The sequence below is a fragment of the Pelobates fuscus genome, chromosome 4 (genome assembly GCF_036172605.1).
Source record: "Pelobates fuscus isolate aPelFus1 chromosome 4, aPelFus1.pri, whole genome shotgun sequence".
In the NCBI taxonomy this organism is placed as follows: Eukaryota; Metazoa; Chordata; class Amphibia; order Anura; family Pelobatidae; genus Pelobates; species Pelobates fuscus.
The window spans coordinates 335,969,073-335,994,569 of NC_086320.1; the positions used below are offsets into that span (position 1 = coordinate 335,969,073).

Below are 25,497 nucleotides of genomic sequence, written 5' to 3' on the forward strand. Positions count from 1 at the left end.
AATAGCCACTGAGTCACCCCATTTTGCTGCAATTTAGTGGCGTAATATTCTACTTAAATGACTTGCTACAAGCAGGAGCAGTTTGTGACTTGTGCCCCACAGTGGTATAAAATAACTTATAATTATCCTTGCCATACTCTTTGATTCTTTGTAACTAGTGACACAGTTACAATTATGCTTTGATCTGGTACAGGATCCCAAAAGCAATGAACTGGTTTAGTTTGCTTAGACTTTTGCAAATGACGTCACGGTTAGCAAATTGCATTTAGTCATGGACCTCAGCGAGACACCTCCAGCGAAAATCTAATTTCATGTCAGAGGGGGTAAAAAAAAAAAATAATAGAACACGTATCTCACAATAGAAATAGGGATGCCTGTAAAAACTTCAACTGAATATTGATATATAATACAACTGGGAAAATAGACGTCATATAGTTTCCCCTGCTTTGTATGGTAAATAGACTGAGTGCAGTAATTAGATTTAGGAACACGAAGCTTCCCTGGACCTGCCCATCTCCACTTATATATATTGGAGAGCTCTCAAGAGTGTATTCAGAAAGATACTGTACTCGAATACACACACACTCTGAGTGTATAACGTACAGAAGTGCAGAGAAAAGCTGTCTTTTCCTTTCAGTACAGTAAGTCTGCTTAATATTCATTTGTGGAATTTGTTATTTTCTTAAATATTGCAGTAAATATCATAGTAAAAATAATCTAGGTTATATAAAGCAAATATAAAATGATATGGTTGTATTATTAGTAATATCTAAGATCTTTATGTATCTGTATGAATTTATTAGTGCTTTTTTTATATTCTATATGTATTTAGTAAACTCCTGATTTTTTATTTTTTTATTTTTTTTGTTCTGTTACAGATAATTGTCCTCTTATACCTGGGCTGGATTTAAGGCATTGCTAGTCTTATCTTCCAGCACCTAGTATCATCTTTGCACTTGTCTGACAAACAGTGCACGACAATTTGTTGCAGTCTGAGGCATTTTCTAAAAAGACAGGGTACCATGAAAATCCTCGTAGCTTTTGCTGTAATTCTCCTGGTTTCTGCACAAGTTTTAGCCGCAGATATAGGACTAAATGAAGACATCGACTGGCCTTACAGTGACCAAATCCAGGTAAGATTTTTTTTTAATAGTTTAATTTAAAATTATGCAAAAATTATCTGCTTCAAATATATATATATATTTTTGTTATAGTGACCTTAAACAGTCAAATCCTTTACTGAGAAGCAAACGTGTGTTTGTAGTGAGGGCACAGCTGTTGCTGTCTTGTACAAAGCACTGCCTGCTTTGTATTTTACCAAGCTGATTAATCACTAAACAGCATAGTGTGGTTATTTGAGAACCAGTTTGCAAAATTAAAAACTTGAAAGCCAAGTTGAAAAAAATAATAATTTATTTACGTGATCTGGAGAGTTTAAAAAAAATAAATTATTTTTTAATCTTAATGTTCTTAGAATTAGTATTGTCTCTCTTTACTGCAAAGTAAAAGAAACACCTATATTCAAACTGTTATTTTTAAAGTATATAAGTAGGATATCAAAGCAATCTGATGCATTGTATTTGCAGGTATTATACTGAACAAATATGAATATTTCTTTGCATATGTAATGTGTATAAATTTAGACGCTAATGCGTAATATAAATGGTTAAACATATTAATATCTTTGAAATTAAAACAGGTTTATGATACTGGGAAATTTCAGGGAAGTTAATGAATTTGATTAAATCAAGTCATTGATTCATGTTTTTATAACAATAAATAAATATTCAAACATTTCAACGTGCATGTGAGCTAAACACATTCTCTTATAGCAAAAAGTAATTCACCCTTCCACTTCCTTTACTGTAACCATCAATTAGTGCATGTGAAGAATGATATTACTTTAATCAGTCAAACCAAAACCTCAAGCTATATTTCATTCATCCATTACTGACGAACGTAAGTGCATTAACTATACTTAGAGAATTGCATGAATAAGTGTGTGTTTGATTGATTTTACAACTCCTTGTGGGGGTGCAATGGTGCATGTGTGATAGTCTAAGGGGCTTCTAGTCTACCGAAAAGAAATCAGTTCTACATTAGCATGACCAGATGTTACCTTTAAGAGGAAGGGGACAGCTATGCTAAATATATATTACAAAGCAGCAGGAAAATCAATGGCAAACTGTGCAAAGTATTTCATGTATCCCCTGCACAAGGAAACCTGGTAAGCAATGTTCAAACATAATATATTATACATTAAAGAGGATACACTGTAAATCATTAAATAGTGTACCAGTCCCCCCTCTCTTTGCACCGACCAGCTTTGAGCAAACTAAGACATTAAAATAATTTTATTAACTTAAGACAAAAGCTGCTGTTAAAGTTTTATGGTATTTGAATATCTCTATTCTATAGGATACCATCACCAGCTTCAGTGGTACTCATTGCAAATGAGTTACAAGTTATCGTATTGCTAGTATATGTAACTGCAATCTTGGGGTTTGAACAGGTTCAACAGTTGGTAAACCGTCAACATAATCTATCCCACTGACAAATCTTTTAGAAATAACATTGTTTGTAAACATGTTGTATAGTTCTCTCTATTGATGGGGGGGAGGGGTAGGGAATGGGAGGGGGGGAACAAGTGTTAATTTGGATATATTTAGCTCTATAACATAATATCATTACAATCCAGTTTATTATTTGACACTGCTATGTACAGCAATAGTACTGGGTTTTCATATATGGTACTATTATACTTTATAACATATTCATTTAACTTGTTATTTAATTAACCATCCTAATGCTCTTTGTGTAACTACAGAGCAATAATATTAATATCAACAGATGGTCCATTTGTTGTTATATTATAAGCCTATAATATCATATAAAGCTCAGTTTATGGAGAAATCTATAAATTCACAATGCCCTTCAAGGTGTATTAAAAAATGTGTTATTCAGATATTCAGATATGTTATATATTGTTGTATCCCCAAGAAAAGAGAATTAGCTTTAGTTTTTGCACCACCAAGTTAGTATGCATTTTATTAACTGGAGGTACTATAAATATATAAATACACAGATAACATTATATATATGGTTGCATTAACAGTTATAACGAGGTCTTTATTTTACAGAAGAAGGCGTTTTCTGGTATTCTCCGGTGTTACACTGTACATTTGTGGTATTAATGAGATGCTTTTAATTCATTAAAGATTTGTTGTTCCAAGTTTTCATATTTCACTATTTTATATTCTTGATCCATTAAACTCATTTCCGTTGGCAGAATATACTCACAAACTGAGCATTAACTGGTATTTTATCTGTCAACATTACAATTATATTCCCGGACATATCACTCCGTATGTGAGTTCTAGGTCTAAAATTGACTAAACTGTTCTTGTCATATCAATCAATATGTACCGTAAGTGAATGTATCTAAGACAAAACAAATCAAATCACTTAATTAATTATATTGACGATTATGAAATAATACATTGGTTTTAATGACCTCTAGGATAAATGTTGAAGTTGGTGGACTTTTTCTTCAACATTAATGAATAAAGTAGTAGATAAAAACAGATTTCCTTTTCTAACCTGATCATTGTAAGAACTCAGATTGATTTTTCTCAGTTGGGTTTCAGGATAGTCTACATTCCATTGAATTTGCTCACTGCACCAGCCTTCAGTTCCTGAGCACATGGATAATCTACAATAAGTGTCTGCAACATTTTACATTCTTTACATTAAATCTTAGTCTTCGATTCTTTGCTGCAAATCATGAACTCTGTTTCTTCATATTGAACATTCTTTCATTGTCCCCCTTTCACTATTCCCCTACCCAACACACATATATATGTTCAACTACGCAGTAGATGATTTCGTGAAAAAAGCAACTGTTTTGATATTATTAGTATTTGGTGTTCATATAGTGGCAACATTCTGTAGCGTTGTACAAGAGTGGGAACACAGACAAACAATGAACACATACTAATAGAAAAAGAATCAAGCTAACGGCCCATGAGCTTTTACAAAGCTAGCAATTACAGTGCTTTTATACAAAGTGCCTAGCAATATAACCTAAATGTTATTTGGCACTCAGTACATTAAAAATAAGCTTGATTATGTTTTATGAAAAATTGCTTAAGAAAAGATATCATTACCAAAATAGACTAAATCAGCATTGAAGAATTATCCATTTCATTTCCTTGTGTTTTTAACACAATATAAATTTCAAAGCAAAGTGCATGTAAGGTGCGTTTAAGCTTTTTGCTAACATCTCAATCATGTGCCATTAAAAAGCTCAGTTCAATTTGCAATATATTCTGCACTGAAATCCCCAGAGAAAAACTTCCTAATGCTTTCTGCTTTTCATGCATTCTTAATTAAATTCCAGATCCATAAAACTTGACTTATTTCTTCTAACACGTTGAAGGGCTGGCATCTTTTTTTTTCTTATAGATTTAATAAATTAGACAAAAAAAAAAAAACGCAATAGTTAATTCCTTCTACAATTAGCACGTTGCATTATACAAACCTTAAAGCCACTCAAATGATTAAATATTGCGCAGTTGGACTTTATTTTACACTTGGCTTTTATTAACATAATTTGTCCACTAATGGATTTTAACTTAAGCTATGCGACTTTATCACTGAACAAATATACAGACCACCTTGGCAGTTATTAATTACACTTTGTGTTAATAGAGAGAGGAAAAACACTCTTCAGTGGGTAATTGTTACATCTGGTTCTATTTTAAACATTGTGTTCTGTATTCTATAGAATTCAATGATTGCACTTTTCATAAAATACTCAATTCTTACTATTTACCTATATGGACATACTATGCATTATCTAGATTGGTTTAGACTGATCTAGATCAATTTTGAATACTCTAGAACTAGCAGTTCTATGTTCTATAAATATTTTGTAATTTCAAGCAGATAATCTGCTTCATCTTATTGGATCTTGTGAAGTAGACATGTTTGCTAACTGTAAACCCTTGCATTATATACAATGTGGAATATAGAAATACTTATTAATCACTGTGAATAGTATCCAGATTTAGCAAGGTAAATCAAAAGCAATTTTGGGGGTAAAGTGTGAAATGCCATAAAACATTCCGTTGGTTTCCATATGGATTGCCCCACATTTAGCACTTTGCTCCAGTATAGCACCTGTTCCACCTTGGTTTCTATAGACTGTTGCATTGTACTGTATTGCATGTTGTGCAGTAGACATCACTGTGCACTGAATTATTTAACTAAAACACAAATTGAAATGATTTTAACACAGTTGCAGATTGTCCCCAGTATTAAATGTGTTTCCAGCAATCTTAGCATTTTGTGTGTTTCCCTTATTTTATTTATTTTTTAATCTTTGGAAATTAATTATTCTAACTGTTCTGTTTTTTTTTTTATCAATTAATTTTAGCACTATTATTATTATAGTAATTATTATTACCATAGTATTTTTAAACAACATAATTGCAATACATAAATAAATATAAATTGTCCATGTATTGCATAATTAGAGTAAATGACTACATATCACTTAAAATGCTGCCCCATCAGTTACTTTATATGTAGAATTTGTCCCCATGAAATATTTTTTTACATGACATGGTGCATTGTATTATGTGCTGTATGAGAACCCAAGTTATATTGTCCACATGGGATAGCCAATGTGTTCTACACTAACTGAATACTGGATGACTTCTTTTATTTGTTTAACCCCTTCATGTCAAATGAAATGTCAGGAAAACCATGAGAGCAAAATGTTTGCCTAATTCGAGTCTCACAGGAGTTAAATTATCAGTGACGTTCAGTTATGAGTTTCCTTGTAAAAACCCCGAGCATTTCCTAAGCAAGCCCATTAATATATTCCTTCCAGACAGAGAAAGAGAGAGAGAGAGAGGATGAGAGAGCTGCAGAATACTCCCAAAGTCACCTTGGGGAGAGCACTCCAATTATCTTAAAAGAGTGTTCCAATCCAGCATATTTTATTGACAAAACTATTTATCAGGGCTTAAATAAAGCCATCTGACTTATTGATCAATTGATTTAACATGGTACGGGTAATTACTTTACAGCAGTAAATCCATTCAGGATTCTAATATAATTTGACAATTTAAATAAAAGACACAACCTTTTTCTATTTTTTTTATAAACATAAACCATTACACAACTTTAGTATCTTAAAATTACCTTGTTCTGTTTCCCATACACAATAGATTCTAGTAATCTTTCACCTGAGCATGCCCATTCAAGCCTTATTTGTTCTGTCTCATCCAATATACATGCGCTTGCGTTAGTAATTCCGAGCCATATGTTTTACCTGTTTTGTTTTGTTTGGTTTGCATGGATGCAGTTTTTAATAAAGAAATTTCCTTCAGGACTCATTTGATTTCTGACTTTAATTTGACTTAATGAATGTTGCTCTCATTAGGCAGTGAAGGGTATATATATATTTTTTCCTCTTAATTGAATCGTCTTTATTTGACTTAACTGTTGGAAAAGAACCCAACAAGCCAATACAGTACATATAATAGAATGTAATGACTGTACATGAAGTTAATGCAAGTCTTAAGTAAAATAATTCAAAATTGTGGTATATCTGTAAGCAAATTGTGTACAGTAGCAATATTGTAGATGAATGCATGCTATAATCAGGGGGGCAGAATACATTATCAGCAAAGGCACAATGGGATATTTAATCGGGTAATATCTATTTAATAGACGCTCTAATTACATAAAATTCATTGGATAGAACTTGATACATTGTTCCAGAAGGCACTAAAACAACAATCTAAAAGTTTGATGTAAATAAGCAAAATAAAGGCAGTGTAGTGACAATAGTTATACTGATTACTACATCAACAAAAAGAGATCTTATCTATTATTAATATTTACTTTAGAACATAAACCAGTGTAAGAGACCTGCATAAAAAGCAAGCAGGTTTCTAAGTTACAACCTGATTTAGAGTCAATTGTAAAAGGCATGAAGTTTGCAATTTATGATCTTTTTAAAATCCACCTGGATGTGGAGTGGACTTTACATTTGACTTTTAGACAGTAGCAATAATTTCAAATGTGAGCCACGGTTTATTTTCTTGAACAGCACATTTTCTCTGCAAAGTCCGTACTTTTACTGTGAAGGTGTTCGTCCTTGACTTTTGCATCACAAATGCTTGGATTTTGCTCAACATTGCAATGAACTACTGCCGTGAGCTGTATAATGTATTGATAGGGGCTCAATTACTGGTTACACTGATGTAATGGCACATAGCCAGTGAGGCTAGACAGAATAGGGGGCAATGAAAATGAACATGTGACTCTCATTTGTAAGAAATAAAACACTTATGTATTTATATAGTGTGTTTTCGGGCAAACTAAGCCTTAGCAGTAGCTGTGTTGTTTAGCACAGTGTGAATGAATGTGTGGCTGGGAATAGTAAGATATTTCATTCATGCATGTATAGGGGTATAAGAAATCAGTTCTTTGGGAAGTGATCTGGCCATTTATCTTTCCCAGTGCTCTGAGTTGTTAGAATTTGTATTGGACTTTATTCTACTTTTTATGTGCTTTTTGCTACTAATAAACATTCATTGAGAACATCAGAACAATCTGCATCATTTGTGTAGGAAATGTACAGAAACTGGAGAAATTGGGGTTACTTTTGAAGGATATTCTGTGGCACGGAACATCTGACTGACTCAATACTATTTATCGTGCAAGAGAAAAAGATATTGTACCGTTTTAAAACTGTAAGATATCAAAAATAGTATTGAGAGATTTAATCACTACCGGTGATTTGTCTGGGAACTTGCAAGATTTGGACAGAAATGGTCAATGTTTGGAAAGAAAATCTGTAATTCAGCTTAGATGGAGATTTGTCAAACTCTTATTTTGGACCCACAGCTCACTCATTCAAGAAAAGTTTTTTGCACAGGAAAGGAAATTGCTTCATATTCCAATATTTAATATGTTCTGCACAAAAGTTTTGCTTCAATTGATTCAGTAAATTAACCTGATCATTCAGAAAAAACTAGGTGTTCACACAAGCATTCCCATCAGTTATACGCATATGGAACTGAGAATGTGTGAACACTTAATTCCTATTCAGTTCCCTAGTGGTGAGGTTTAAGATTGCAAGAATGAAGTACTTTACATGCCACCATTATTTATATATATATATATACTTATTTAGTGGCTATTAAATACATTGTTAAAAACAGATTTGCGCACACCAGTCAAGCCATAAGACTTACTTTTCCCGCAGAAATTGCAAATTTGCAGTGATGTTGTTTTCAATCACATTTTTCCCCACCATAATGTTCTTGGTGTGTGCCCTGCAAGTAACTTCAAGCCACAGTAGCAAGCAAGTAACCTACCTCATGCTGATGAGTTGCATTGACAACAAAACAGCTGTCCATGAGTGGTTCACTGGCTTTGCATCTCTTCCTGAGTTTTGTTCAAAGCTGTTGTATACAGCAAACACAAAATCCAAGGAATCCATGTTTAAAATGGAATAGTGGGCAAAAAAGTGGTTCTTTGTTGAACTCATTTACATATGTCCACCCAGAAACCAATGAAGTAGTAGCATCACTGCAAATGTGAGATTTCTGTGGAAAAAGCAAGTCTTATGGCTTGCCTGGTATGCAGATCTGTCTTTAACAATGTATTGACTATCCACTGACTTTAGGTGGAAGAGGTTTTCAATCACTTTCCCCACCCCACCCCTCCCTTCATACAACATACAAGATCCAGTGCACACACTCATTTACTAAACAGCAATTTCAAAGCTCACAGAATATAATAGTTTTTTTTTTTGTTTTAAAACACCTAGCCACCTATACACGTATCAGTAAAGGGAGCATATAGCAAACATATTAATACTGGAGATAAATAATCTACCAGGTGTATTAAAACAGATATAAAAAATAAAAATATGGCAATATGCCTACATACAATTGAATAGCATATACGCTTACAAATATTATCTTTACAGTGTAAGAGCCCAAAACCTGAAATGAAAGTCTACTAATGTACTCATACCAATGAATGCAATTTAACATTTGCTCCCTCAAGTTTATAATTGTTATTTCTACTATAACCTCTGTATGATATAGTATAACGATTGTAGGGGGACAACCACAAAGGCCCTCTAGTGGCTGTCTGAGTGAACAGTGTCAAGCAAAATGGACTTGAGCTCATTGCAAAACAACTAACAACGAGGAGGGACAAAGTAACCTCCCTCCCCTTTTACTAGAAACGATATGTGGAGAGGTGTACAAAATAATAATGTGTCCTTCCCAACCTGTGACCTTGAAGACAGGGAATAATAATATAAGGGTTACCGTAGGCTCCTTAATAACCAGGATGGTACCAATTCTTTCTCCTTGTCTATCACTCGTTAAAGAGGATTGCTATATTTAAAGAGAGTTGGCCTGCTGGCATCTCCTACTTTAAGCTTTATCTCCCGTGCTATGAGATGGGGATAGCAGTTAAATTGATTAATGGCTTCCCAAACTCCCAGCTTAAAGAATGTCTATACACACCACATATAGTGCCCATACCACCCCTTAACATAAAGTGCCAAAAAGTGCTGAGTGCTAAAACTGTACCTTACACCAAATGTCCCTAAATATATTTAGATAAAGGCTTTTATCTTTCATAACATTGTCACATAAAATAATCTTAGATTTGATTTAGAAAAAAAGAGAGCCTGATGTGAAAGTATATCTAGGCAGTGAAGGGGTTAACCCTACATAGAATTTGGTTGAGAGAAAAAGGAGAGCAAGGAACACTGCCTATAAAATATATACGTGTGTCCAGAAAAATAAAGATAAAAATAAAAAATATATTTATTAGTGAACAGGATACAAAGTGATTATTTCGTATATCCACTCCTAAACCGTCTGTATAAGTACATACAGGGGCATACGGAAGTGCTATGCAGAAATAAAAAAGGTTTAAAAACGAAAATCAACAGCATATGAAACACAGCTATTCTTAAGTTAATCTTTGCAATGTCTATATTGTCACGACTGGTAGTACTTTTAGCAGTTCGTATAACTATAGAAAAATTGCTGTCTATAGCTGTGGTCAGCTTAAGTTAATCTTTGCAATGTCTATATTGTCACGACTGGTAGTACTTTCAGCGGTTCGTACAACTATAGAAAATTGCTGTCTATAGCTGTGGTCAGACGGCAGGAGACAGTATTATCAGAGTGATGTTTCTGCCGTTGTGATTAGTCTCAATGATGTCTTAGAGTTATGGAGTACTGTCTATAACAGTGGTCACAAAGCAAGAGACCGTGCTGTCTAAGTAGTATCTCTATTGTAGTGACTAGCAATGTCTCGATGTAGTCTGTCAGGTCGCAAAAGATATATTATCTGTAGCAGTAGTTAGGACAGGAGACAGGTGCTGTCTAAATGCTGTCTTAGAGTTATACTGCACCGCAAGCTATGGTCGAAGTATCTCTTATTTCTGAGCTGCTAACTCCTCAGGGTAGTACATATTGTAAGTCACCCTAAAATTAGTAAGGAGAAAAGACAGATAGGAAGATATATATATCTCTGTGCCTTCAAGGGCACCTACCAGATAGGAGAGCTAACTACAGAAGATAGAAAGGTACAGGAGGAGAGAGTTATAAATGAATCAGAGGTTAGTCGGATAATGAATACTAACTGTGCCTTCAAGGGCACCTCCCCTCAAAACAACTCACTAGCTTGCGTCTAAATGGTTAAAGTATAACCAGTGTACAGTGTAAAGTCTTATCAGACTGACCCTCCCGATTCACCCACAGCCTATATATGGTTGTCGTTTCGGAATCCAAATATTTGAAAAATATTGACTGCTAGTGCAGAGAGGAATATTAGGAGGGAACAGAAAACACCCCGACGCGCGTTTCGCCGGTAAGGCGGCTTCTCAAGGGGAAGCTTGAGAAGCCGCCTTACCGGCGAAACGCGCGTCGGGGTGTTTTCTGTTCCCTCCTAATATTCCTCTCTGCACTAGCAGTCAATATTTTTCAAATATTTGGATTCCGAAACGACAACCATATATAGGCTGTGGGTGAATCGGGAGGGTCAGTCTGATAAGACTTTACACTGTACACTGGTTATACTTTAACCATTTAGACGCAAGCTAGTGAGTTGTTTTGAGGGGAGGTGCCCTTGAAGGCACAGTTAGTATTCATTATCCGACTAACCTCTGATTCATTTATAACTCTCTCCTCCTGTACCTTTCTATCTTCTGTAGTTAGCTCTCCTATCTGGTAGGTGCCCTTGAAGGCACAGAGATATATATATCTTCCTATCTGTCTTTTCTCCTTACTAATTTTAGGGTGACTTACAATATGTACTACCCTGAGGAGTTAGCAGCTCAGAAATAAGAGATACTTCGACCATAGCTTGCGGTGCAGTATAACTCTAAGACAGCATTTAGACAGCACCTGTCTCCTGTCCTAACTACTGCTACAGATAATATATCTTTTGCGACCTGACAGACTACATCGAGACATTGCTAGTCACTACAATAGAGATACTACTTAGACAGCACGGTCTCTTGCTTTGTGACCACTGTTATAGACAGTACTCCATAACTCTAAGACATCATTGAGACTAATCACAACGGCAGAAACATCACTCTGATAATACTGTCTCCTGCCGTCTGACCACAGCTATAGACAGCAATTTTCTATAGTTGTACGAACCGCTGAAAGTACTACCAGTCGTGACAATATAGACATTGCAAAGATTAACTTAAGCTGACCACAGCTATAGACAGCAATTTTTCTATAGTTATACGAACTGCTAAAAGTACTACCAGTCGTGACAATATAGACATTGCAAAGATTAACTTAAGAATAGCTGTGTTTCATATGCTGTTGATTTTCGTTTTTAAACCTTTTTTATTTCTGCATAGCACTTCCGTATGCCCCTGTATGTACTTATACAGACGGTTTAGGAGTGGATATACGAAATAATCACTTTGTATCCTGTTCACTAATAAATATATTTTTTATTTTTATCTTTATTTTTCTGGACACACGTATATATTTTATAGGCAGTGTTCCTTGCTAGATTTGATTTAGCATTGTCATTTGAAGACATGCCATCATTTTCTTCCCTGGGATATAGTAATTGCTAAACAAAATAAATGACCATCATAAATGCTTCAACTTAAAAAAAAAAAACCATTAAAGAGAAATGAAAATCTATGCCATAATGCATTGTGGCATAGTAGTAATACTCCACTTGCATTGCTCTTTTAATTTTTTATGCAACCCAGCCCTTAGTGGAAAGACATTTAACAATTTTAAGCGACTCTGCTATGCTAAAATTAAGTTTATTTTATTTAGCATTTTTGTCCTTTATAGATTGCGTCAGCCAAAGGTCTAGCAAATTAATCTTCCCATCTGGTGCAGCATTAACGAGAACACTGTTCCGCATCCACATTATCACAGAGAATTACATGATTTACTTATACCTATAAAACATGAAATAGAAGGGTTATTTTCAAAAAACAACCACTTGACTTGACTTGAGAACCCACTTAAAATATTTAAGACCAGTGAAGAAGAAAACAAAATCAAAATTTGTTGAGTTATAAAGTTTGCAAGTTAGTCTTCAATATTCCAAAATTCAAAGTGTATTAAACATAATATATGCTTTGTGCTTTTACTTTTCCAAAAAGCTTCAGTTGTTCCATGGACCACTTAAGGCTGTTTTTCAACCATCATAAAACATCACCGTGAAATGAAATGACTCTGCACTCTTCTTATCAAAAATAACCTCCCTGCTTACATATTTCTGTTGTTTTTTTCACCATAAATTCTATTGAACCTAAAAAGGTTTAAAAAATTAAAAAAGAGCTTTTTCATATGGAGCAATTTTTTTTCAGAATGTAATGTAATATTCAACATAGTTGGCTGACAAAACCTTCAGTTTCCCATAAGTGACGTTTTCACCAACTCCTTAATTCACACTTAGCTTAATTGTGAATTTCCGTATTATAGTACCCTGGAGAGCTCTTTTCTCCTACCTTCCAACAAGATAAAGTAATGGTCATGTGGATAAAGGCCCTGAAGCAATCATTAAATGGGAGGAATCACCAGTAAGTGGGCCAGCCTGAGCATAGAAGTGTTTCTCATTTAAATGGGTGGGAGAAGATAAAATTACATAACTCCTTCCTTCAACTAGATCTCTCAGATGTCTGTTCTGCTGGCCAAACTTGGAAATATTTTCTGAGGACCGCTAAGATTAAATGTTAATTATTTAATGACTAGTGGTTGTGCAAATCCTTTATACCAGGACAGTCATAGCAATAGAAAGTATGGCAAAAAACAGTTTTCATTCAGTAAAAAAGTGCCGTACTAGTAGGTCAAGTGACATTTATCGATGCTGGTGCTTACATAAGCCGATACTGGAGGTGACAACATTCTAAGGCTTATGAGTTAGGACATTATTGAAAGTTAGAAACACGGAGTGGGATATGGGGAAATCATATTAATATATTGTTTAAAAAATAGTTGAAATGATATAGAAATGAGTGGTTGTCTTGGGTGATTACACACATTTTCACATCACTGTATATCTAGGTACAGCATATTGTATGCATAGGCGCTTAATTGGCATCTCAAAGCAGGAGATGCTTCTCTAAGTGTAATTTTTTTTTAAAAGTTGTTTTGGTGTACAATGTGTAGATGAATGTTTTTTTTTTCCCAAAACTAGTTGTATAAAGTTATATAAATAAAATAAGAACTGTAAATGTTGTAAATAGTACACAACTTTTCTTTACCAACAAATCATCATTAAGTAATTTATTTTGTACATTTTGATGATGTAGGATACATTTTATTATTATACTCTTCATAGTTTTTTTTTAATTTTGCTAGCTATTAAGGTGACATAGTATTTGATAATTATCATAGCAGTCATAGCGTGATCAGATGTCTATCAGTGTTAAAATATAATGAAAACATATGTCTAACTGTGACTTTTTAATGAATTACTTTATTAGCATACTGTTAGCTGTCTTGGGCTGGTATATATTTAAAGGGACACTGTACGCATCAACACAAGAAATAGATCATGCCCCTGCAGTATCACTGTTCCACTCTGCCGTTTAGGAGTTAAATCGTTTTTGTTTCTATTTATGCAGCTCTAGCCACTCCTCCCCTGGCTGTGACTCATGCATCCTACATGAAAAAATGGTTTCGATTTCAGTCAGATGTTAGAGCCTGCAGGCTCTAGAAGGGCTATTAACCGAGGAGGAGATAAGAAAATCTAGATTAAACAGACTGTACAATACAGGAAGCTAGAATATCTAGGTTCTTTTTGAGGAAGTGCTTATAAAAGCTTTAAAGGTCACATGCAGAGAGGTGTGACTAGAGCTGTACAAACAAAGTGATTTAACTCCTAAATGGCAGATAATTGAGCGGTGAACTACAGGGGCATGATCTATACACCAAAAGTGCTTTATTATGCTAAAGTAGTTTTGGTGCCTATAGTGTCCCTTTAAGGTAATAGTAAAATAGGTGATTGATTATAAATAATAATACTTGAAGCAGGGCTCAAATCATCTGTGGTTCAGCATAAGACTTGAAATTTTGAGCTGTGAGGGATACATTGAGGGATATATTATCAGCAGGTAATGAAACATTTGTAGAGAGACATTAGAAGGTAAAATCTAACTCTTTTAAAATTCTATTTGGTTACTTGCCATTCTTAGCCATTTGAACTAGTCTAGAATTTAAAGCTTGACCAGCATCCTAAACACATACAGATGAGAATAAACTAAGAGCAATTCCTCTTCCTCTGACTGATCTAAAATGCAGACTTTCTTAAGCAACACATTTAAAAAGACCTGTAATCAATAATGACTACACACTATTTTAAAATGTCTCTAAAAGTGAGAAGCAGATTAGCTGAACTTAAAGGAACACTCTGGACATCAACACACCTTAAATGCATTTGTAGGTGTTGGTGTCATATTCATGCTGTGTTTTTCTTCCTATTAAAGAACCTTTAGCTTTACTAAAAAAATAAAATGTTTTTGTTCTTTCAGCAATAAAAATTAAAAGGAAGAACCTAAACATTCTGCAAAGGTTGGTGCAATGGTGGTTTATTCGGCCGTCACAGAAAACCAACACACTTCGGCACATTGGGTATCTTTCTCAAAGAGGTTCTTCCTTTTTATTTTTATAGCTTATAGTCCTGTGGGACCTGGACTTGCCCATGGCACAGACAGCCAAAATTGACAGAAACATTCCTTGATGCACATTACCCATTTGTGTATTTGATCTTTCTGCACCATAACCCTTAGTTATGTCTCCCCTTATCACAAAATATTTTCAGTGAGAGATCAGTGTGAGCTGAGCTGTTGATATGACTTAATTCCATAGACAATTACTGTTCTCAAATTCTTGCTAAGGGAAAAGGGGACAAATAAGAAGAAAACAGTGATTGTCTGTCATGTCTGCAACTGAACTCATATTGATCTCACAATGAGTTAGCTGAGTATATACTCTGAATACTTCTAATAAGGAAGTTGCATTGTAAAAAAAGGAGACATGGCTAAGGGGGTGGAGTTAAAGGGACACTATAGTCACCAGAACAACTACAGCTTATTGTCTTTGTTCTGGTGAGTAGAATTATTCCCTTCAGGCTTTTTGCTGTAGACACTGTCTTTTCCGAGAAAATGCAGTGTTTACATTACAGCCTAGTGATAACTTTACTGGCCACTCCTTAGATGGCTGCTAAAGCTGCTTCCTTGGGCAGTGCTGCGGAATAAGCAGCGCTACCCTTCAGTGTCTTCACCATCTGCATGCAGACACTAAACTTTTCTCATAGAGATGCATTAATTCAATTCATGTCTACGAGGAGTTGCTGATTGGCCAGGGCTGTGCTTGACTTTTGCTGGCTCTGCCCCCGATCTGCCTCCTTGACAGTCTCAGCCAATCATATGGGGAATCATTGTGATTGGCTCGGAACACCACTTCTGCTGATGTCAGCAGACAGGGGCAGGTCAAAGGCAGACAGGGGCAGAGCCAGCAGCTACAGACTTGAATACAAGTAAGATTTTACTATATTTAGGGAGGTAAGGGGGGAGCCTGGGGTGGAGGAAACGGGTGCTAGATGGTGGTTTTAACACAATAGGGTCAGGAATACATGTTTGTGTTCCTCACCCTATAGTGTTCCTTAAGTTGTAGAAAGTTTAAAAAAACATGCTAAAAAACACAACATGCCTATAAGGCCAAAGGCCTAGGGAGACCTTTTGATGTATAGTGTTACTACCTTGACTGTGGGCCGCCTGGATACCTTCTGGGCCGGTGCACAGCCGCACCGGCCTGTGTCTGCGGTTGCCGAGTGTCTGGCAGGAGAAGAGAGCTATGCTGCTCCCCTCCTGCCTGTGTGTAGGGTGGCCTAACGGTCTGACAGGAAGTGAGCACTTCCTGTCAGACCGGGAAATGCAGTGAGTCAGGTACAGGAGGGGGAGAGAGATAGAACTGGCACAAATGAAGGGGAGAGGAGAGAGAGATAAGGGTATGAGGCACAGGGAGTGGAGGGGGCAGAGAGGGAGGGTATGTGTCCAATGAAGGGGGGGGGAGAGTGGGGCTATGGGGCAAATGAAGGGGAGGGGGAAGAGAGGTAAGTGTATGGGACACAGGGAGTGGAGGGGGCAGAGAGGGAGAGTATGGGAACAATGAAGGGGAGGGGAGGGAGAGAGGGTGGCTATGGGACAAATGAAGGGGAGGGGGTAGAGAGGGTGGCTATGGGACAAATAAAGGGGAGTGGAAAGAGGTTGGTTATGGGACACAGGGAGTGGAGGGGGAAGAGAAGGAGGGCATAGGACCAATAAAGGGGGGGGAGAGTGGGGCTATCGGGCAAATGAAGGGCAAGGGGAGAGAGAGTGGCTATGGGGCAAATAAAGGGGAGGGGCAGAGAGGGTGGCTATAAGGCAAATGAAGGGGAGGGGGGAGAGAGGGTGGCTATGGGGCAAATGAAGGGGAGGGAGAGAAAGGGTGGCTATGGGGCACATGGAGGGAAGGGGGAAGAGCGGTAAGGGTATGGCACATAGGGAGTGGAGGGGGCAGAGAGGGAAGGTATGGGACCAATAAAGGAGAGTTGGGGAGAGAGGGTGACTATGGGGTAAATGAAGGGGAGGAGGGAGAGAGGCAGAAATGGGACACTGGAAGGAGGGGAGAGAGACACATGGGATAGGGGGCCCAGGGCAATTTTCGCACCGGGGCTCGGTGGCCTCTGGTTTATTCTAAAAATATTTGGGAAATGAAAAGCTTTAGACAGTATACAATGGCCTTTATCTTATCACTCAAAGTCTGAAATGTTAGTATAAAAGCAAAAATGCTACTTTTCTCACAAACAGTAGGTGTGACAGAAATATATAAATACAATTGGTCAGAGGGTTATCTGACCCTAAAGCTGTACTAAGACTGTTTGCATTTAAACATACTGTCCACATACAGTAAATACAGTTAAATATTTTTAAAAAGGGTAATTTAAATGGATGTAGCAAGCTTTCTTGAAAGCTAATGAAATAGTAGCAGTGAATTGGTATAGTCCATTGACTCCTCCCACCTCCTTGACTGTAGGAACTATATGAACCATTGAAACCTCCTGTGCTGTTTGAAAGTAGTGGATGAGCTTTTATATTCAGCCACTTTACAGGCCTTATATCAGTGACTATAGCTTCTGGCAGTGTAATAATTATTTTGCAGACTGGCAATCATAACTATTGTACAAATGAGGGCGAATGATGCTTTATAGACTAGATTTCATACTGCAAAATACATGTGGATAAAAAGTTTATACTCGATTTGGTGTAGTGATGTCAGTGTCATATATAAGAAGATGCTGGTGGGATTAAAGGATAGACAAATCCTGGAGAATAAAGCAAAGCACAGGATGTAGTCAAAATGACGGTGAGAAAAATTAATAAACAAATTCTTTTGTGATGCCATGGGGTACCTGAGAAATTATGATTATGATTTTAAGGGGAGAACTTAATTTATTTAAGAAGATCATTAGTAAAACAGGATGGTGGTGATATGAGATAGAGAACACACAATGATATGGTTGTAGGTAACATGTTGGAAGGATGTTATAAGGTGAGAAAATTTGTAGCATGATTAATACTACTAATAACGAACAGGTATGATATTCAGCAGAGTAACAGTAGGTTGATACCCTGGCTCCATATGCAAAATCTATCACTGATAACAATTCCGATGATAAGCACACCCTTCACTATCCAGATTGGCGTGACACATCCCTTTTTTCATTTTACAATATTACCAGTAATTATTAGTTTTTTGTGATGTACACTCTGATCTGTATCATGCTTATGAAGAATATTTTAAAAATGATGTAATGGTATTATTTTTACATTATGTCTCCTTCTAGGAAGAGCTGCAGGGACCAGTTTTTGAAAGTTTACTTCAGAGAATCGCAAGAAAACCTAGACCTGAACAGTTCTACGGTTTAATGGGAAAACGTAACAATGGTAAGTGGAACCGAGAGGGTATCAAAACCACAAAAACAAAGCATACCCATTTTTTAGAGATACTGTAAACAAACTATGTACAGACTGCCAACTTATAACCTTATCAAAAATGTTAAAAAGTTATACTAGCGTAAGCAAAAGATAAATAAGAAACAAAAACAAGAGAGCCCTGCATGAGTCACTTAATACAATTAATTTAACCAGAATTAAATAGCCACACCTGTTGGTTATTGCATAATAAAAAAATACATAACACATGGTTAAACCAACTAAAACACACCAAAAAAAAAAATTGTGGCATGTTGTGATTGGAACAAATAAGAGAAATCAGTGTGAATTCACAGGTCACTTCAATTCATTTTAAAATACTGGAACATGTTCAGTTTTCAAAGCATTGTTAGACATCTGTCCATAAAATAAACACCCGATCTCAAGTGATGTGAACACAAGAGAGTTGCAGTTACTCACAGTATAGCTATTACGTTTTATGGTGAAAAGTTTAACTTGTGCTATAGAAAGTGTAGAGGTAGAAAATAAATGTATTAAACATTGAGATGAGTAAAAGTACAACGAGGATACATTTCTGACTTATTTACTATGCAAATTGATATTAGAATATTTATTCCAAGAATGTTTACACTTTGAATGCCATGAACAGGAACGTAAAATGCATAAATAGCCCATACCAGGACTATATTTACACCCTACCCTACCAACCCTACCCTACCAACAAATCTCATAAAATATCTTGCTTCATGATTTAAAGGATGTGAGAAAATAAGGAGGAGATAGACAGTTATGCACTCTGCCTATTGGCAAACCTCACCTTGCTAGTTACATTGCAGTTGAGTTAGCACTCCGTTGCAGCATTAGATGGCAGTTCACATTAGCAACTTTGAGATGTTGGAATAGATTTTTATACATTGTAACTTTCACTGAAAAAGTGACATGTTGTGGGGAATACATGTTGTGGGGAATACACATTGCTTCTTTTACATGAGATAGATAGGGAAATATTACTTTAAGATTAAAGAATCTGTAGGCACATGATATTAACCCATTATGGTTTTTGGTAACAGCCATTCCAAGTAAAACAACGTGCTTAGAGGGCAAGAATAAAACACAAACATTAAAGACTGGCAGTGTTTTATAACCGGAATTTGCAAAGTTCAACTTTCCTGGGGTGTACAGATTGTACTGTGACAAATGGTGAAGTTACAGGGAAACTACGACTAAATGAACGCTAAATATGACATTTCTTAAGGTCCAGGAAATACATTTCTTCTAGAAATAAGACTTATATGCACTAAGATAATAGGCATAACATTTCTCCTTAATTAATTGTGCAAATGCAAACCTATATTTCAATAGCCCATAGAAATATAAATTGTAAATATGGAAAAAGGCAGGTCCAGGTACTATTCTGGGGCAAAGTGCTAAATAAGGAATAATCACCATGGAAACCAAAAGAATGTCTCTCACGTAACACCTGCAATGGCACCTATTTTGCCTTTAAAATTCTCCCCCGCCCCCATAGACTTTACAGCAAATGTCTGAACAAATCAAAATATATGTTTGTTACTACTGCATTAACTGAAGACTTGTACTCCTCTTTTTTCCCCTAGGATTTGGTCAGATTTCACGCAAAAGTAAGTGTGCCTTTAATTTTAGCAAATGTATCAAAATAAGATCTTTAAAAGTACCTAATAAATAATTTGAGGATTTAAAGAACCTTGGGCATTCAAACGGTATATCTTAATCTTTTTCTGGGTGTTTTTAGGTGTGAATTATTATACCTTATTGATTTTCTTTCACAAACCATTTTTTTTTCTGATTATACTCACGTGTTTTTTTTTTTTTGATCATGCTTCAAATCTTCACTTTTCTTTGATTCAAAATAAAGATTCAGATTATAGTTCCCCTGATCTGAAAAATAATGGTTAGGGTATCATTTAGTTAAGAGAACAATTACTTCATATGGATACTCCTAGTGAGTATGCAAATAAGATGCCCTTTAATTAAATCTTGTGATTTACACCAATTGCTTTCACTCTCTTAATCACTACCAAATTAAGGCACTCAATTTCAGTGAACAATTTGCTGTTAAGACTATAAGGACATAGTTTATATATATTTTGTTTTTTTCTAGGATTTGGTCAAATATCTCGCAAACGTAAGTTGGCGATGGAGATCTAGTGATTATTATTGATGTCTTACAGCAAATTTCAAACACATTTATTTATCCAGCAACATAAATAAAAATACGTTTTTAGATTAGTTTTGAAACCAGCGCAGAGAAGAGATGTATAGAACTAAGGCCTCAATTAATATTTTTGGATAAGGGTTTGAAATTATTTAATATTTAATATTTTTTTTTATTTAATATTTTTGCATATACTTTTAAAAACATTTTTTTTCAAAATATTAAAATATTAAAAATATTATGTATAAAAAATATAACAATATATAAAAATATTTTTCAAAATGTTTTAAAGTTTATCCAAAAATATTAAATAATCTGAATAGCTTGTGATGCCTAAATGTGAAAAAGAAATACAGATTAATTTTACCCTTTAACTTACATATTACAGTCTTGTTCTCAGTAGTTCAGCCAAGGAGCATAGTGGGAAAACCATTAAAAAATGGTCTGTATATCCATAAATTACTTCAGTTAACTAATTACCCATTATCAATGTGCAAGCATCAAGAATGTTTTACCACCACTGTGTATTTGTTAATTTTCCCTATGGTTGTTTTTTTTTTTAAATAGATTAATAAAGTTGTACATTTTAATACTCTGGTATTCAATATAAAGGTCAGTTATGGAGATGCAGTCCTTAATCACTCATTTTCTTTATAACTTTAATTTTTAAAACCAGCTCAAGTTAATAGAAGGTTATTAATTGGAGACAACCCTGCAAATGCAATCATGACTCACTCATTTCTATATTAATCCAGGATTAAATACAAAAATATTTAATTCTAATAAATGTATAAATACGATTACATAAGATTATCTTTATAGACTGGTTATTGATAATAAAATAAATAAAATAACAGCATAACAATGTAACTGTATCAATATTGGGCTTTTTAAACTCCTCCCCTCTCAGAAACAAAAGTATTTTAACTAAAGTTCTCTAAAGTAATACATTGAAACTTTACATGCGTGTTTTACATATTTACAAAAACTATTAATCCCTTTCCATTGCAATCAGAGTGTATAAATGCTGTAACCATATTTACACAACTCAAACTAGGGACAAACTTTTTTCAAATAAAGAAAATAATATTTATGTAGGCAGTCATCCTTAAATATAATCAAACGACTACCATACCTAACTACTGGCTGCTTGCCACTAATTTGGTTAATTATTTTTTGGCTTCCACCAGTTATTTTCTTGCCAGGATAAATGTTAAGGTATAAATTGTATTATGTAATGAGAAGAAAATAACTTTAACTAGACTCAGTCATTAAACCCCAAAATGATCAATACGCCATGAAACACTTTCTGTTGTGCTATGTTTTTTTACACTGCAGTTGTCAATATATTTTAATAGCCTAGTTCAACCTTTCTTCTTGAATTGATGATACACCGTTTATTAAACCAACAACTCTACTTAAATGCCCTATTTTGTTTGAGTACAGTAGCCATTTCAAAACAAATTACAAGGTTTTAAAAACTTCCAAAACAAGAAAAACAGAAGCCATATGTGTGCTTGGGGGCAAAATGTATGTATGAGGTGCCTTTAGGCAATTCTTATGTGTCCTTTCCCCCCCAAAATACAATTCTTTGCTACCTGTATGTAGATATATAGATAGACAGACAGACAGACAGACATAGATAGATAGACAGCCAGACAGACATAGATAGATAGATAGATCATAGATAGACAGGCAGACAGAGATAGATAATAGACAGACAGATAGATAGATATATAGATAGATAGATAGATACATGGATAGATAGATCGATAGATAGATAAATAGATAGATAGATCATAGATAGACAGGCAGACAGAGATAGATAATAGACAGACAGATAGATAGATATATAGATAGATAGATACATGGATAGATCGATAGATAGATAGATAGATAGATAGATAGATAGATAGATGGATAGATAGATACATGGATGGATAGATAGACAGACAGACATAGATAGACAGATAGATAGGTAGATAGATAGATGGATAGACAGATAGATAGATAGATAGATGGATAGATAGATGGATAGACAGATAGATCGATAGATAGGTAGATAGATAGATAGATGGATAGATAGATAGATAGATAGATAGATAGATAGATGGATGGATAGATAGAGCACGTGCAATACATTGTAAAGTGCTACAATGGACGCTATAACACTTTGGGCAGTTTAGGTCAAAGTAGCTAAATTGGAAATGTTTTAATTAAATTTTCTAGTTTGTTTTTAATTAGTCACAACTCACTCTTATTGATTAATAAACCCATCAGTCCTACTTCTTTCAGTTACAAAATATATAAAGACTCAAATAACAGTAATGTTTGAAAGATAGGCCCCCGAACATAGATCGCCATTTCAAAAAGTTTTTTCTTCACTCCTCGAATGCACGGACATTGTTGAAGATAAATAATAACGAGGGAAACATATGATGAATTGGCATAAATGGAAGCTAACGGATGAGCCAGTCAATTTTACCTTTTTAATGTCTTTTACTAGTTTAAGTGTTAGTATATTAGCTGCACAGAATATTTGTGTGAAACCAGGTATTTTATTCAGCAAACGTCAATTTGTTATGAAAATATTTAAGTCCCTTTAAAGAAAGATGTTGATATGAAAAATAAATTCAGAAACACCATCCATCAAATGTATATTTTGCAGGGTTTAAATCAGATGCCTTTTATGGACTTATGGGCAAAAGATCTTTATACTCTGGTATGTATCCCTCTTATCTATGGTGATAGATAAAAAAAAACGTAAAAAAAAAAACAACAAAAAAACATAATGTCATGCTTTTTGCAAGAAATATTTCTGTACGTTATTCATTGATATAGGCTTTAAACAATGATGTATTTCATTATTAATTTTTCTTCATTAAATTTATAGATATAGTATAAATATTTATCAGCATCTGCAGGTATGTTTATATATCCAAAATAACAGAGTTTGCTGAAATTGTAATATATACACGTATATATAACATAGATACAAAATATAAACCATGATTAAATTTAAAGGATATAAGTATATCCATTATAAATGCCAGGGCATACAAACAACTGGCAGATGTAGTGTAGTGGAGAGTCAGGTTATAATATGTTATCTCTATATTATTTTCTTATTTCATTCTCATGTAAACCTTTTTTTTATTATCTATGCTGGGTTTTATTGCAGATATATAGATATTTTTAAAACTATTTTTATAGATCTACCACTTATAGATCTACTCGTCCTAATTGACGTGAATCCCTTAAAATTCGTTCCTGTGCAGAATACCGTATTTATCGGCGTATAACACGCACCGGCGTATAACACGCACCTCATTTTTAGAAAGAAATTCCAGGAAATTTCCCCCCTCCCATAGTATTCCCCCCCCCCTCATCCCATAGTGTTCCCCCCTCATCCCATAGTGTCCCCCCCCCTTCCATAGTATTCCCCCCTCCCATAGTATTCTCTCCCCCTCCCCTCCCATAGTATTCTCCCCCCCTCCCCTCCCATAGTATTCTCCCCCCCTCCCCTCCCATAGTATTCTCCCCCCCTCCCCTCCCATAGTATTCTCCCCCTCCCCTCCCATAGTATTCTCCCCCCCTCCCCTCCCATAGTATTCTCCCCCTCCCCTCCCATAGTATTCTCCCCCCCATAGTATTCTCCCCCCTCCCCTCCCATAGTGTACTTCCCCCCCCTCCCCTCCCATAGTGTACTCCCCCCCCTCCCCTCCCATAGTGTACTTCCCCCCCTCCCCTCCCATAGTGTACTTCCCCCCCCCCCCTCCCATCCTATAGTGTACTTCCCCTCCCATAATTACTTACCTGTCCTGAAGCGTGGGCCGGCTTCACAGCGCGCACCGCGGTACAGGAACTTTAATTTCATGTTCCGGTTTCCGGCGGGACTGAAAGGAAGTGTGCACACTATTGTGCACACTTCCTTTCAGTCCCGCCGGAAACCGGAACATGAAATTAAAGTTCCTGTACCGCGGTGCGCGCTGTGAAGCCGGCCCACGCTTCAGGACAGGTAAGTAATTATGGGATATCGGCGTATAACACGCACCCACGATTTTTCCCCTATTTTCAGGGGAAAAAAGTGCGTGTTATACGCCGATAAATACGGTATTTAGCCATTCCTTCCAAAAATCATACTGCGTTTTGTCCCATTCTAATTGGCAAACAATTCCTTTTTCCATTTCACATTGTGTTATCTGATTTTTTTTATTTGAGGCCAGGGTGGTACCTTAAGAGACTTCCAGTTTCTTGCAATTAATAATTTGATAGCAGTTAGCATGTGAAGAATTATCTTTGTTGCTTTAGTGTTTAGATTTGGAAGATTTAGATGTTAGAACACCTTTTCTGGGGTTAGGTTGCAGTCTATTTAAAATCTCCCAATTATTCTCTGAGATATGTTACATAGTTACATAGCTGAAAAGAGACTTGCATCCATCAAGTTCAGCCTTCCTCACATATGCTTTTGCTGTGGATCCACACAAGCTGTATCTCTGGGCAAGCCCACCAAATGCGCAGGAAATCAGCCTGTGTGGAACGTTAAACAATGATTTAATTAGTAATGTAATGAGGTATCCTAATCAAACCTTGTAGTTCAGCTTTCATGTCAAACAATGCTAGATATATGATACAGAACATTGCTACAGAACTGCTGTCAAATGCTTATTAACTAATACTTAATCCATAATGCCTTAACTTGGAATGTTTAGGAATAGGTTTAAACTCCATTAAACTAAATAAGAGCCTCTTAATTGTCTGA

The 25,497-nt window shown here is 35.5% G+C and overlaps 1 protein-coding gene across 2 annotated transcripts in view; it reads left to right on the forward strand.

Annotated features, from left to right (window-relative positions):
* The first annotated feature begins 541 nt into the window (after window positions 1-541).
* Window positions 542-25,497, forward strand: part of LOC134608109 (tachykinin-like peptide) — a 32,485-nt gene continuing 7,529 nt past the window's right edge. The window contains exons 1-6 of one of the 2 annotated variants that reach the window (XM_063450748.1): window positions 542-641; window positions 879-1,133; window positions 18,433-18,532; window positions 20,158-20,181; window positions 20,682-20,705; window positions 23,404-23,457. In XM_063450748.1, the coding sequence (XP_063306818.1) occupies window positions 1,023-1,133; window positions 18,433-18,532; window positions 20,158-20,181; window positions 20,682-20,705; window positions 23,404-23,457 (313 nt within the window). In that variant the 5' untranslated portion in view covers window positions 542-641; window positions 879-1,022. The remainder of the gene's footprint in view (window positions 642-878; window positions 1,134-18,432; window positions 18,533-20,157; window positions 20,182-20,681; window positions 20,706-23,403; window positions 23,458-25,497) is intronic. The other variant, XM_063450749.1, reaches the window with a different exon arrangement.